Here is a 15,790-nt window from a genome sequence, read left to right as displayed (position 1 = left end):
CTGGTCTGGGATAGAAGCAGTTTGTGTGAGAGGCTTGCTCTTATGTCTGTGTCCTGAGAACTTGTACAGGGTTGCAGTGTGTAGAAACAGACTGGTGTATGCACATGGATATAGCACAGAAAGAAATCTTTGGGCCTAAACTTCTGCCCATTTATCTGCAATTGGATGAGAGGTTATAATCACTGAGATTGGGCCAGCTGACCTGCATTGGGACAACAGTAAAGAATGTAGTCATTTGAAGGGGCCTGAGTGCTAAAGGAGAATCCTGTTATTCAAAGTCTGATTTACTCCCCACTGGATTAACAAATTGGCACCCAACCTGGTATTACAGAGTATAGGAAATGCAGGAAAGAGGGTCATTGAATTTGCAACACGTTCTTGTGTTTTGGCCATGGGCAGTGTGAAGCAGGTTTGCTGGATGCCTGCATGGAGGCCCCATGGGGCCATGAGGATGAACCATGGGTTGCGGTGGAGACCCAGCAGAGATGCTGGGACCATGAGATGGCTGCTAAGGAGAGATGCCGGCCCAATAAAGTTTTCCAGGACTGTGAGTAGCCTAGCTGGAGGAGAGGAATTGGAATACCAGAAACTTGTTGCTGGCTAGAATTATAGGCCTTGGAGATTTGTCACTGACTAGAGTTGTTGGATGAACTTGGAGCTACAGAGTTTGATGTTTGCCTTGTTTAAATCTTGTATTGGCTGAATATTTCTTTGTTAGGCCCAATACCATCATTTGCAGTGTGAGTGTTTATTCTGAGCCATTGTAGGTTTGGGGGGGGGGTGGGATTTTGGTATTATGAGGCAGTTTAAAAGATCTCAGACTATGGGAATGTTTGAATATCATTAGGATTGATAAAAACTATGGGGACTTTTAAAGTTGGACTGAATGCATAACATTTTACATTATGGTTGATTATCAATTTATGGGAGCCAGGGGCTGAATGTGGTGGTTTGATATAGCTATCCTCCATAAACTTAGATGTTCTGAATGCTAGGTTCCCAGCATGGATGGAGATTTGGGAATTAACACCTCCTGGAGGCATTCCATTATTGGGGGTGGGCTTATGGGTATTATTGCAATCAGTTCACATTGCTGGCAGAAATCACCTGGCCAAAAGCAGCTGTTGGGGGAAAAAAAGTTTATTTTTGCTTATAGGCTAGGGGGGAAGCTCCATGATGGCAGGGGAAAAATAATGGCATGAGCAGAGGGTGGACATCACCTCCTGGCCAACATAAGGCATACAACAGCAACAGGAGAGTGTGTCAAACACTGGCATGGGGAAACTAGCTATAACACCAATAAGCCTGCCCCCAACAATACACCACTTCCAGGAAACTTTAATTTCCAATTGCTGTGTTCTGGGAAACCTAGCATCCAGAACACCTAAGTTTATGGGGTGGACACCTGAATCAAACCACCACATTCTGCCCCCGGCCCCCATAAACTAATAACCATATATGATGTAAAATTCAATGTATTCAGTCCAACTTTAAAAGCCTCATTGTTCTCCAGTGACCCCGCAGACACCCATGAGAGCATTTTGTTCATTGTGAGCTGAGCATGTTCTAGTCACCATAATGGGTTTCTGTGTTTTACTCCTGGTTTAGACAGGTCAGAAATGGCTGTGGGACAGGGCCAGAATACTTGTCCTTGTCCTTGGCACGGACACCCTACAGCATGTGGCACACCACTCCTCTGGGGAGGTGTGGTGCATGAACCCCTCCTACCTTCCAGCCACTGAACGGAATATCTACATTTCCTCTTCTGTGCTGGTAGAGTTTTGATTCATTATGGGTAATCTGTCACCAGAAGAAATTCAGCTGAAGGCTCACCAAATTACTGATGAGTCTCTGGAAAGTTCGAGGAGAATCCTGGGTTCAGCCATTGAGTCTCAGGATGTAGGAATCAAGACCATCACTATGCAGGATGAGCAGGGGGAACAATTAAACTGCATAGAAGAAGGCATGGACCAAATAAATAAAGACATGAGAGAGGCTGAGAAGACTTTGACAGAACTCAACAAGTACTGTGGACTCTGCATATGCCCTTGTAATCGGACAAAGCACTTTGAGTCTGGAAACGCCTATAAAGCAATGTGGGGAGATGGTGGAGGTAGGTCACCTAGCAGTGTTGTATCGAAGCAACCAGGCCAAGTAACCAATGGTCAACCTCAGCTGACCTCCACAGGAGCAGCTAGTGGTAGATATAGTAAACGCATAAGTAATGATGCTAAAGAAGATGAGATGGAGGAAAACGTGACTCAAGTGGGCAGTATCCTTAGAAATCTAAAGAACATGGCCCTGGATATGTGCAATGAAATTGATGCTCAACATCCACAAATACAAAAGATCACAGAAAAGGCCAATGCCAACAAAGATCGTATTGATTATTGCCAATACAAGAGCAAAGAAACTCACTGACAGCTAAAGCCTCTGCTGTACTGATTTATCATTTCCTCAGTTTTCTAGCTTCTGTTCCTGTCACTAACTTTGCAGAGTTTGAAGCTTTGGTTCCACAGTCTTCTAATTGGAGACAGTATGAAAGAAGCGCCAGAGGAGTAAGAGGCTCCAAACCTTTTTTATTTCCTGTGTCTTTGGGGGGTAGAAAACTGCTCAGCTTTCGTTATTTTCTTTCTCTCATATACTCTTCTATTGGCTTCTGTACATCTCCATGGTGTCTTCATCCTCTTCACTTCTGCAGGTTTTTTTTTTAAGTTTTGAATATTTTTTTTTTCTTGTTGTTCATTTTATTTATTTATTTATTTGAAAGAGAGAGAGAGAGAGAGGGAGAGAATGGGCGTGCCAGGGCTTCCAGCCACTGCAAACGAACTCCAGACGCGTGCGCCCCCTTGTGCATCTGGCTAATGTGGGTCCTGGGGAACCGAGCCTCGAACCAGGGTTCTTAGGCTTCACAGGCAAGCGCTTAAATGCTAAGCCACCTCTCCAGCCCATTTTGAGCGTTCTTTTGCTTTCAAGATTTGGAGGCATTGCCAAAGATAACCACAAGAAAGGCAGCTTTGGAAGTGGCTTTCTGATTAGTTTGGTAAAGGATGAGAATAAGGAGTGAGAGATAGTTATCACCTCAGCAAAAACCCACTCCCCCACCCCAACACAAAGTTACATGGCCACAATAATGATCTAGCTGGGTTATTTTATTTTATTTTTATTTTAAGGTCAGGTCTCACTCTAGCACAGGCTGACCTGGAATTCACTATGTAGTCCCAGGCTGGCCTCTAACTCACAGTGATCCTTCTACCTCAGCCTCCTGAGTTCTGGAGTTAAAGGCATGCATCACCATGCCCTCTATTTTTTAAGTTAAGTTACAGTTTTTGTCACATAAAGCTAATACTTTGTTTTGGAGCTTTTATACATAATATTTTTGTGGTACATTGTTATTTTGCAACCTCTGCTCCAAAGAGAATAGAATGGGTTTTCTTAAAGTTAATTTCTTAACTCTCAGTGATTCATATATATATATATATATGTGTGTGTGTGTGTGTGTGTGTGTGTGTATGTGTGTGTGTGTGTGTACACACACACACACACACACACACACATACATAGATTCTGTGATCCCATTATATATTGCACATTCAGGAACTTTGTATAATGACTACCTTTTTATTTTCACATTAGTAGTTTTATGATCCCATTATAGGTCTGTTAACATAATAAAATTATTTGAAGAAAAACTGTAAATAATTCCTAAGTATAATATAAGAATTTCTAAAGCAGGCTTAAAGAAGTTTTGGAAGAGTATATCACATGAATTCAGATTTACCTCAATGCTACAGAGTAGATTTAGATAGGATAAAGGAAACTTAATTTTGATCTCAGATAGAAAAACAGATTACTTTTTTATGTAGTATTCGACATTTGAAACTACAATTTACTGTTACTATTTTTATTTTTGGAAATTCTGCCTGTGGCTTAATTATTGATGATTATTACAGTCATCCACTTTGCCTTGTGTATTGAACTATGTCTAGAATTGGGTTTATGTAGATCCTGGACAGTGTTATCTAAGTTGAATTGGTATTTGTCACCTTTCTTTAAAACCTAGCATCTGTACACGCCAGAGTTATCAAAGTAGATTGCTGTGACTAATAGCCACTGCTTGATTCTCATAATTAAATTTTGTAATCTTCCAAATAGGAAACTTGTTTCTATGACTTATTTTGTGGGCAATAATTTAACAGCTTTTAACAAACTGAATCAATCAAATGTCCATGAAAAAAAGTCCCCATTGTTTTTATCAGTTCTAATGATGTTCATACATCCACATAGTCCAAGATCTTTTTTTTTGTTTATTTTTATTTATTTTTTAAATTTTGTTTACTTTTATTTATTTATTTGAGAGCAACAGAGAGAGAAATAGGCAGAGAGAGAGAGAGAGGAGAGTGGGTGTGCCAGGGCTTCCAGCCACTGCAAACAAACTCCAGACATGTGTGCCCCCTTGTGCATCTGGCTAACGTGGGTCCTAGGGAATTGAGCCTTGAACCTGGGTCCTTAGGCTTCACAGGCAAGTGCTTAACTGCTAAGCCATCTCTCTAGCCCTTTTTTATTTTTTATTTATTTATTGGAGAGCGACAGAGAAAGAGAGAGAGAGAGAGGGAGAAGCAGAGATAGAGAGAGAGAGAAAGAAGCAGAGAGAGAGAGAGAGAGAGAGAGAGGCAGAGAGAGAGAGAGAGAGAGAGGGAGGGAGAGAATGGGTATGCCAGGGCTTCTAGCCACTGCAAACGAACTCCAGATGTGGGCGACCCCTTGTGCATCTGGCTAACATGGGTCCTGGGGAATTGAGCTTCGAACCAGGGTTCTTAGGCTTCACAGGCAAGTGCTTAACCGCTAAGCCATCTCTCCAGCCCAGTCCAAGATCTTTTAACTGAGCCATAATACCAATAAAACCCCATAAAGGCACAGAATAAACAGTCACACTGAAAAAGATGGAATTGGGCATACCAAAGAAATATTCAGCCAGTACAAGATTTAAAGAAGGCAAACATCAAACTCTGTAACTCCGAGTTCATCCAACAACTCTAGTCAGTGACAAACCTCCAAGTCCAATAATTCTAACGAGCAACAAGTCTCTGGTATTCCAGTTCCTCCCCTCCAGCTGGGCTACTCACAATCCTGGAAAACTTCATCCAGACCTGGCAGCTTTCCTTAGATGACATCTTATGGTTCCTGGGTTTCCATTGCAATCCATGGTTAACCCTCACAGCTCCATTGGATTTCCATGCAGGCAATCTAGAAAACCTGCTACACACTGCCATGGCTGTTTCCAAATCAAGTCCATGTAGAAAATTCAATGACCCGCTCTTTCCTGCATTTCTTATACTCCATAATATCAGGTAGGGTGCCAATTTGTTAATACAGAGGGGAATAAGCAGACTTTGAAGAACAGGACATTCCTTAAGCATTCAGACCCCTTCAAAAGAGTCTACATTCTTGCTATTGCCCCAATATCAAAGCTTTTAATCTTTTATACAGTTACAGCTGAACAGACAGCAGTTTTGGCCCAAAGACTTCTTTCTGTGCCATATCCCTGTGCATACACCAATGTGTTTCTACACACTGAAACCCTGCACAAGTTCTCAGGACACAGACATAAGAGAAAGCCTCTCATAACAGATGGCTTCTATCCCCATCCAGACAAAGCTCTTTCTCACACTCACAAGCCAAACCTCACAGTCCATAGTTCTTACTGCCTTCAGGTCTTTCAACTCTGACCAGAACAGTCCATCAAGCTGTACTTACAGCACTTTAAGGAATCTCTTAGGCCAAGTTTTCAAATCCTTCCACATTCCTCTTGAAAATAAGCTCCAAAAGGCCAAAGCCACACACTCAGGTGTCAGGTGTCTAGCAGCAACCCCACTCTTGGTACCAATATTACTGTTGCAATCAGGTTCATATTTCTGGCAGAAATCACCCAACCAAGAACAGCTTTTGGGAAAAATGGTTTATTTTGGCTTATAGACTTGAGGGGAAGCTCCATCATGGCAGGGGAACATGATGGAATGAGCAGAGGATGGACATCATCCCCTTGCCAACATAAGGTAGACAATAGCAACAGGACAGTGTGCCAAACACTGACATGGGGAACATGGATATAACACCCATAAGCCTGACCCCAACAATACACTGCCTCCAGCAGGCTTTAGTTTCCAATTGCCATTAGCTGGGAAATGTAGCATCCAGAACACCTAAGTTTATGGAGGACACCTGAATCAAACCACCACAGATATTATAGCCAGTGTCCCCTTGCCAGTGTTTGGCACACTTTCTTGTTGGTTTTGTCCACTTAATGTTAGCAAGGAGGTGAAGTCCACCCTCTTCTCATGTCCTCATTTTCCCTGCCATCATAAAGCTTCCCACCAAGTCGGTAAGCCAAAATAAACCCTCATTTCCCCAAAGCTACTCTTGGTTGGATCATTTCTGCCAGCAATGAAAACCTGACTGCAACAATTAGTAACACCCAATGAAATAAAACCCAGACATATCCAGATTCACTGCCAAATTCTACCAAACCTTTAAACAAGAGCTAACACCAATGCTCCTCAAATTATTTCACAAAACAGAAAAGGAAATACCACTACCACAATCATTGTACAAGCTAGCATTACCCTGATACAAAAACTATAAAAACACACAGTAAAGAAAAAAGTATAAACCAATTTCCCTGATGAACACAAAGAAATCCTTAATAAAATTATGGTAAATCAAACTTAAAAACTGTTACAGTTACCTTTGTATTGCTAGGGAAGCATCTAAGCAGAAGCAGTTTATGAAAGGAAAGGGTTCAAGTTTACAGAATCCAGTGGGAACACCACCAGTGTTAGAAGGAGCTAGCTTATTCTGTTTTTAATTTTTTTTTAATTTTTAAGTTTTGAGTGAGAGAGAGAGAGAGAACTGGCATGCCAAGGACTCAGCCACTGTAAACGAACTCTAGATACCTGTGACACCTAGTGGGCATGTGTGACATTGCACTTGTTTCACCTTTGTGTGTCTGGCTAATGTGGGATCTAGGGAGTTGAACATGGTCCTTAGGCTTCTCAGGCATGTGCCCTGTTGCAGTCAGGTTCATATTTCTGGAAGAAATCACCCAACCAAGGGCAGCTTGTGGGAAAAGAGGTTTATTTTGGCTTACAGGCTCAAGGGGAAGTGTCATGATGGCAGGGGAAAATGACAACATCAGCAGAGGGTGGACATCACCCTCTGGCCTACATAAGGCGGACCATAGCAACAGGAGAATGTGCCCAACATAAAAGGCTTGGGGGAACTGGCTATAACACCCATGAGCCTGCCCCCAACAATACACTCCCTCCAGGGGTCACTAATTCCCAAATTTCCATCAACTGGGAACCTAGCATCCAGAACACCTAAGTTTATGGTGAATCGCCTGAATCAAACCACTACATTCCGCTCTTGGCCCCCATCAACTATTAACCATCTATGATGTAAAATGCTATGCATTCAGCCTAACTTTAAAAGTCTCCATAGTTTTTAATCAATCCTAATGCTATTCAAACATTTCCATAGTCTGAGATCTTTTAAACTGCCTCATAATACCAAAAATTCCTCCCCAAACCTACAATGGCTCAGAATAAACACTTACACTGCAAAAGATGGCATTGAGCATACCAAAGAAATATTCAACAAATACAAGATTGAAACAAGGCAAACATCAAACTCTGTAGCTCCAAGTTTATCCAACAACTCTAGTCAGTGACAAATCTCCAAGGCCTACAATTCTAACCAGCAGCAAGTTTCTGGTATTCCAATTCCTCCCCTCCAGCTAGGCTACTCAGAGTCCTGGAAAACTTCATTCGGGAGTGGCAACTCTCCTTAGCAGCCATCTCATGGTCCCAACATCTCTGTTGGGTCTCCACTGCAACCCATAGTCCATCCTCACAACTTCATTGAGTTTCCATGCAGGCATCCAGCAAACCTGCTTTACATTGCCCATGGCCACTTCCAAAACACAAGACCATTTTGCAAACTCAATGACCCTCTCTTTCCTGCATTTCTTATACTCCATAATACTAGGTTAAGTGCCAATTTGTTAATCCAGGGGGGAATAAAGCAGACTTGGAAGAACAGGACTCTCCTTGAACATTCAGGCCCCTTCCAAAGAGTGTACATTCTTCCTGTTGCCCCAGTTTAGGTCACCTGGCCCAATCTCAAAGGTTGTGGCTCTGGAGTTGGGAATTTGGGTCTGGAGGGGTCGCCAGCCTGCATCTGGGCACACACACACCGAGGTCACCTTCTCCATCCCCATGCATGTGTCCAGCAGTCTAGACAGCCCGGAAGGAAAACTGATAGAGATTCCATCTTTGCACCACATACAGCAAAAACTGGTTTCAGGCTTCAAAGGAGAAATCAATCTATAAGTGGAAAGACAGCCTCACTAGAGTCTAGGCACAGTCTTAACAGCTGCAAGACCCTTAGAGAAAGAAAGCTATGGTTCATTGCCTTCATGGACTCGTGATGAAGAGGAACAGATGAGCCCTAAATGAGAAAAGCTAAATAACAATATGTTAAATAGTAAGAATGCTGTAAGATGATGATGTACTGACATGTCACGGGTGTTCCACCAGCTGGCTTTAACCTTAATAACTGGTTTATTCATAGGAATAAAATTTCACAGGGTGCCTGGGCTTGTTGATATCTTTATAGAGCTGGTTTTCTCAGAGTAGAAGTCCCTGATTTATTCTAGCTTTAAAAAATAAAATCTGGAACACATTCTCTATTGAAATGATGTAACAAATGGCGATTATACACAAGAAAACTGCTTGACTCAAAACATATCTGAAGTCTACAATTTATCTATTATATTAGTACAATTTAGGAAAATAGATCACAAATAACCCATGCACAGCCTGCTCTGTAAGACAGAATTCATTCCCTATATTCTGTGTCGTGAAATCAATGTCTGCCTTTTCCATTGCAAAAGATGGCAATCTTTTTTTTTTCTTCTTTTTACTCCTGAGCAGACAGTGATGAGGTATCTTTCCCCTCAAACTTTCCACATGATGCTAAGGTTCAACAATGATGATTTTTTGCATAACTGTACATGTGTGTAGTATATGTGTGTGTATATGTAAATGTGCACATGTGTGAAGGCCAGAGGAAAACATCAACATCCTCTTCTATCACTCTTCTGCATGTTTCCTTGAGACAGAGTATCTCTCTAAACCCAGAACTGCCTTTGTTTTTGTGGTCAGATTGGCTGACCACTAAGCCCCAGTGATTCTCTAGTTTCCATTCCCACCAGCACTGGAGTTACAGGCAAAAGTGGCCACTTTTTACTTGAAAGCTGAAGATCGAACTTGGGTCTTCTCAGGCCCTCTCAGGACTTCATGTCTGCGTGACAAGTATACTTATGACTGAGTCATCTCCCCGGCCCCAAAGAATGAGCTCTCTTCCTATCTAACTGCACAGAGGTCTATTGGGAAGGTGAGAAAAGCCAGGGTTTGTTGTTGTTGATATTATTGGGTTTTTTTTTTTTTTTGAGGTAGGGTCTCATTCTGGCTCAGGCTGGCCTGGAGTTAACTATGTAATCTCAGGGTGGCCTCGAACTCACGGGGATCCTCCCACCTCTGCTTCCTGAGTGCTGGGATTAAAGGCGTGCACCACCACGCCCAGCTCTATTATTGTTGTTTTGAGATAGGGTCTTACCATGTAGCTCTGGCTGGCCTAGATCTCATTATGTTAACTATGCTGGTCTCAAACTTGTACTGATCCTCTTGTCTCTGCTTCCAAAATGCTGGGATTACATGTGTAAATTACCATGCCTAGCAAGACTTTTAAAAAATTATTAATTCATTTTATGGCAAGTTTATACATCTATAATGTACTTGCATAACATTTGCTGCCCCATTCATTACCTTTCCCTGCCCCCTCCTTCTCCTGCTCAGCCTCTTCTTCATAACTAATCCCCCTTCTACTTTGATGTCTGGCACAGAAATGTTGGTGACCCACTGAGTTTACTTGAATAAGCATGCCATGGCTTACTTACCAGAGCAAGAGCATCTTAGATGGGGGTGATATGGAAGTGTCACTAGCTGGGCACTCAGTAGTCACTTATTCTTACCATTCTGATCACTTATAAGCCTCCGCAGTGATCTCCACCCATTACAAAAACACTTCTCTGACTAAGGCTTAGTGGTGCCCTAATCTATGGTCATACACATAAGTATTTAGAAGACAATTTGATGTACACAATGTAAGCTCAAGGCTTTTTGGTGGGAGTTTCCAAGGGACTCATAAGGAGCTTAGCAGTAGACAAGCAGGGCTCTCCTCAGAGAGGTCATCAAAGGAGAAGAGGAAAATTGGTTCATGATGAGTGACTGAGGAGTTTCATAGTTCCCAACGTTAGATGAAAATAACTGAAACGCATGTGTACTTGTGCTGTCTTCAATGCAATCAGCCATATTTCTGCATGGTACAGGGTTGTACTATATTACTCAGGCTGGGCTAGAAATTGCAATCCTCCTGCCTCATCTTCCCAAGGCTAGAATTACAGGTGTGCACTGCCATGCCTGAAGACTCTTGTCTATTCTGTGTTTCTGTGAGGACCACAGCTAGAATTTCCCAGCACCAAATATACTTTCAAGACCTTTCTAGAAGTGAGTTTCCATCTTTGCCAGTAGCTTAGATGTTCCAATTTCCCAAGCACGCTAACAAAAGCTGTTGTAGCCCATAGGAAGAAGCTCATCATTCCTTTCAGATATGTTTTTTTTTTGTTTGTTTTTTTGTTTTTCAAGGTAGGGTCTCACTCGGGTCCAGGCTGACCTGGAATTAACTCTGTAGTCTCAGGGTGGCCTTGAACTCATGGTGATCCTCCTACCTCTGCCTCCCGAGTGCTGGGATTAAAGGCGTGCGCCACCACTGCCCGGCCAGATATGTTTTTGATTTTGGTATTATTGTAGTTTGACCATTTGCTCTGACTTGGTAAGAACAGTATATTATATCAGACTAGACAAATACCTCTTGCCTATGTCCCACCTCAATTTCTGCTAATTATTTTTCTAATCATAGTTAGAAATGTTAACTTTTCTTTTTTGTTGTATCTTTGTTTTTGTGTATGTGGTATATCTATGTATGTGCATGTGTGTGCCCATGTGCATGCTGTGGAGGCCAGAGGAGAATGTTGGGTGTCTCCTTATTTTCTTAAGACACGGGCTCATACTGAACCTAGAGTTCACTGACTCAGCTAGTCCATGTAGCCAGCAAGCCTCAGAAATCCTCCTGTCTCCTCCTCCCCAGTGTTGGAGTTTCAGGTATACACAGCTACTTCTGGATTTGTTATGTGGGTGCTAGAGTGGATGAGGGTCCTGGGCTGCATAAAAAGGAGAAAGTGAGCTGAGAACAAGCATTCATCACTCTGTGTTGTCACTGTGGACTGAAAGTGACCAGCTGCCTGCTACCACGCCTTCCCTACTATGAGCAGTAAGCTGAAACAAACCCTTCCTTCCTGAAGTTGTTTCTTGGCAGGTCCTTGGTCATAGCACTGAGATAGTAACTAATATACCTCCCCAGAGCTGTACCTATTATTTAATGCATATTTTTGCAAAAAAGGTATTGATATTTATAAATCAGTATCTGACGATCTATAAATTAAACATGTATGTAGCAAGTTCTAAGGACAGAGAAAACCAGGGCATATATTGAAAATATTTGTTATTGTGGCCTGGGGAGATGTCACAGTGGAAAAAGTGTTTGCTGTGTAAGAATGAGGATCTGAGTCCAGATCCTTGGCACCTGTGTAAAATGCTAGGCATGATGGTGTGCACCTGTAATCCCAGAGCTGTGGCGGCAAAGACAAGGAGTCCCTGGGACCAACTGGCCAGATAGTCTAACAGAATCGATGAGCTCCACATTCAGTGAGAGACCCTGCCTCAAAGAATAAGGTAGAAAGTGACTGAGGATAGCCTACAACATTGACCTCTGTCCTACACACACACACACACACACACACACACACACACACACACACTTGCACCTGAACACATGCATCATGTTTGTGTACCCACACATATACCACATACCACACACACATACACATGCAAATTTTGAGGAAAATTTTGTCATTCAAATAGCTTATTGGTTTCCTACTCATTTAAACATTTGGTTAAAAATTCCTAAAATAAAAAAAAAATAAAAGTAAAAGGTAAGGGAGATTTCCACTGTTAGAATATAATTAGATATAGACTTATGAATGACTCTGTATTTCTGAGGCATAGGCTGAGACCATCTATCTCTTAAAATCCCACTGCCTCTTAGTATTTTTACTATCATCAGACAAAATTGAAGTATCTTAGAAATACACTGGCCTTTCCCCATGGCCAACATGATTGAGGTGGAAAAAATCCACAAGTCACCTGTGTGCTAATCATTTAGTTTCTCTTCTTCTAGGAACACTAAGCAGCTTCCCATGTTCCCAGCCATTATTGATCTCTCTGGTCAAAAGAATAAATCTTAAATAAAAGAAGATTTTGTTACCAAGAATAGATAGTAAAATCCCCATGATGTATCTTCAACAGATATTTCTTTAGACAACTGCAACAAACATTTTCGAAATTTTGCATTATAAGGGCATAAATTTGTCTTTCATATGTAATGATTATAGGAAAGCCAAGAAGATAAAACCTAAGTAAAAAAATAAAGAAAAAGAAGTAAGCCAAAGAACAGTTTTGCACAGTGAAGATATATTTTCCCCTCCCAATTATTTTGCATAGAGAACTGTGAAGTACATATAAGAATCCACAGGAAGTTGGAAAGATTTCTCATTACCTGCCTGGAGGCAATTCACATGCTTTTTGCAAAGCTGTTATAAGCTGACAAGTGTACGAGATGGATGACATTGTAACCTACAACTAGTACGAGAACATAGTACAGGAGGAAATGATCCGTTTCAAAGGGGGGGGGGTTGGCTATGGAGGTACTAAACATCTGCAAGACTTCCACACAGAGCAGGTTTCTCTGGTGAAAAATCAAGCCTTGACATTTGCATTAACTTTCCTGGGGACGATAGGATCTTTTCTCTATGAGCTATCCGTCATGATTGTGTCAGAGCCACTGAGAGATATTTAAGGTGAGCAGCGCAGAACTTATTGCTTCATTGATAACAGCTTAAATTACTTCTATTTAAAATTAACACAATGCTAAGTTAGATGACATCACTTCTTTCATTTACTGAGGTCTCGTAGACAAGGGGCAGAAACTCAATGTCCATCAATAGATAAATGGCTGAAGAAAATGTATTATAGTCATTAGTGACGAAAATATAATGAATTCATATTTCTTAGAATTCAAAACAATTTCCGGACAAGTGTTATTCCTTCTGAACAGTCCATGTTGTTCTTGTTGGCACCCACGTTACTTTTTGATATTTTGTCTAAATACCCCTGTGCATCTTTTCTGCTTAGCATGCAGGCTGAAGTCAGCATCGGGCCTCTTTAGGAGTGACCTCCTCCTTCAGCCTGGAACTCCTTTGCCGCAGGCCTCCATTGGCTCACAAGAGGCAGAGAGCATGGGGCAGGCTGGGCACAGGCACAAGACCAGACAGAGCCACAAGCCAAAAGGCTCCGATCCCCGCAGACACGGGGCTTTGGGCTTGTTACTTCACTAGTCTGAGCTTTAATTCATGTTTGAATTGGTAATCAGAAAGCTTAGTTTGCATGATGATTGTACAAGAGAAATCACTCAGAGGCTCTCACGAAGTTCTAGGTATAGAAAGGATAATTTAGCTATGGGCTTGGGGACGTATGTTACTTTGTCTAATCTTAACGCAAGGAAATGCTGTCCATCTGGGACAACTTCTTTCAGCAGGAGGGGACTATTTATGTTGCCGTAGCTGGATGGAGACTTCAGATGTCAGGTTAACCAGTAAATTATAAAATCCTCTGCCTCTCCTTCTTGGTTTCAGCTTCCTCCTATTGCAAATGATGCTGATAGTCACTGTCTTACTACTGATGGGGGAACAGTTAGTACAGATTTATGTTAATGAATGAAGAGGCTTACTATATAAAGTGCTATCAATATTCATATTAATAAGGCATATTACAAACAGTTGTGATTGAGATGGATTTCTCTTCCCTTTCCTTATCCTCCATGTGGGAACAATTAACTCTTCTCTCTTTTGTATTCCTACCATATCTACAGCTATTTTCAAACTCATCTGATTTTGTGTTTCATTGCTTCGGCGTACATCTTTATACTCAATAAAGTGTAAGTTCTGTGGGGGTGAAGAGCATAACTTATTCAATATTGATCAGATCAGTAATTTATGCACAGCTTCCCTCTACATATTTGATGAGTTGAATTCTTAACTAGACTGATCTTCCTAGTTGATGGTTGCCTCTTTTATTTTTTTTAAATTTTTTAAAAAATTATTTATTTGAGAGCGACAGACACAGAGAGAAAGACAGATAGAGAGAGAGAGAGAGAGAGAGAGAGAGAGAGAGAGAGAATGGGCGCGCCAGAGCTTCCAGCCTCTGCAAACGAACTCCAGACGCGTGCGCCCCCTTGTGCATCTGGCTAACGTGGGACCTGGTGAACCGAGCCTTGAACCGGGGTCCTTAGGCTTCATAGGCAAGCGTTTAACCGCTAAGCCATCTCTCCAGCCCGGTTGCCTCTTTTAAATATTTGTGTAAAGCCCCATGTCAAACAATCCTGTACGGCTCACCATCTTTTGTAGGTGAAGAGCAAAGAGCCAGCAAAAAGTAAAATATTATAGTGTCATTCCAATATTTTTCTCACCAAGGACTCTCAAAATCCTAGAATTTTGTATACAAGATATATATCAAACATCTTTAAAAGTGAGAATCAAATATGAACACTATTGAATAAATACTTTAATGAAGGGGAAATTATAATTTTAAAAAGAATTGTATTGACATAATAAATAAACTGTTGTGGCTATGGGCATAAATTGTGTGGTGTAACTTAAATTTAAAGATATTGTGAATCTGAGGGTTGTTAGATACCCAGCTAATCTTCATTGGCTCCCCCCCCCAACCTTTTTTGAGGTAGGGTCTTACTCCAGCCCAGGCTGACCTAGAACTCACTGTGTAGTGTCAGGGTGGCCTTGAACTCACAGCAGTCCTCCTCCTCTGCCTCCCTAGTACTGGGATTAAAGGCATGTTCCACCATACCTAGCTTAGTTTTCTTTATTAGCAATTTCATTTACAGACCAGAAAAATAATTTTATTTTTATTATCTATATTTGCAATTGTGTGTGTTGTACATATGTATATGCAAATATGTATGTATATGAGTGCAAATGTGTGGCTACATATGTGTGTGCGTGCACGCATGCATGTGCATGTGAAGGCCAGAGTTGAAGCCAGGTGTTCTTATACTCCATGTTATTTTTTTGAGGCAGGGTCTCTCACTGAGTCTGGTGCTCACTGATTCACCTAGATAAGCTAACCAGTGAGCCCAGACATCTCCTTTCTCTGTCTTCCTGGCTCTGGGATTACAGCGGCAAGTCCATCTTGCCTGACTTTTATGGGAGTGCTGGGGATTGGGATCTGGACTCTGGTCCTCATGCTTGCCCAGCAAGCAGGCATATGCGTTACACATTGTTATGTTTCGTGAAGAATTTATACATTCATCAGTTTTTAGTGCTTCTCTTTAAGTGTGAAAATTTTTCTTATTCTAAAGAATAATTTTTCTAAAATTAATATAGCTCTCCTACCTCCCCCCCCTTTTGGATTTTCGAGGTAGGGTCTCACTCTGGCTCAGGCTGACCTGGAATTCACTATGGAGTCTCAGGCTGGCCTCG

At 41.6% G+C, this 15,790-nt stretch overlaps 1 protein-coding gene across 2 annotated transcripts; it reads left to right on the top strand.

Annotated features, from left to right (window-relative positions):
* Positions 1-1,791: 1,791 nt before the first annotated feature.
* LOC101594078 (synaptosomal-associated protein 23-like) lies at positions 1,792-2,421 on the top strand. Of its 2 annotated transcripts, XM_012948408.2 has the most exons (2): positions 1,792-2,063; positions 2,223-2,421. In XM_012948408.2, exons 1-2 carry the CDS (start codon positions 1,792-1,794, stop codon positions 2,419-2,421), a joined length of 471 nt encoding a protein of 156 aa, XP_012803862.2. The 2 variants fall into 2 exon arrangements, with proteins under 2 accessions (XP_012803862.2, XP_012803861.2); XM_012948407.2 differs by having other exon boundaries at positions 1,792-2,421.
* Positions 2,422-15,790: the final 13,369 nt, after the last annotated feature.

The sequence above is a fragment of the Jaculus jaculus genome, chromosome 2 (genome assembly GCF_020740685.1).
Source record: "Jaculus jaculus isolate mJacJac1 chromosome 2, mJacJac1.mat.Y.cur, whole genome shotgun sequence".
Classification (NCBI taxonomy): Eukaryota; Metazoa; Chordata; class Mammalia; order Rodentia; family Dipodidae; genus Jaculus; species Jaculus jaculus.
Note: the sequence above shows the minus strand (reverse complement) of the source record. Positions and strands in the feature narration are given on the sequence as shown.

Coding starts and splice junctions, on each gene's coding strand:
- LOC101594078 (XM_012948407.2), top strand. CDS start 1,792: ATGGGTAATCTGTCACCAGAAGAAATTCAGCTGAAGGCTCACCAAATT.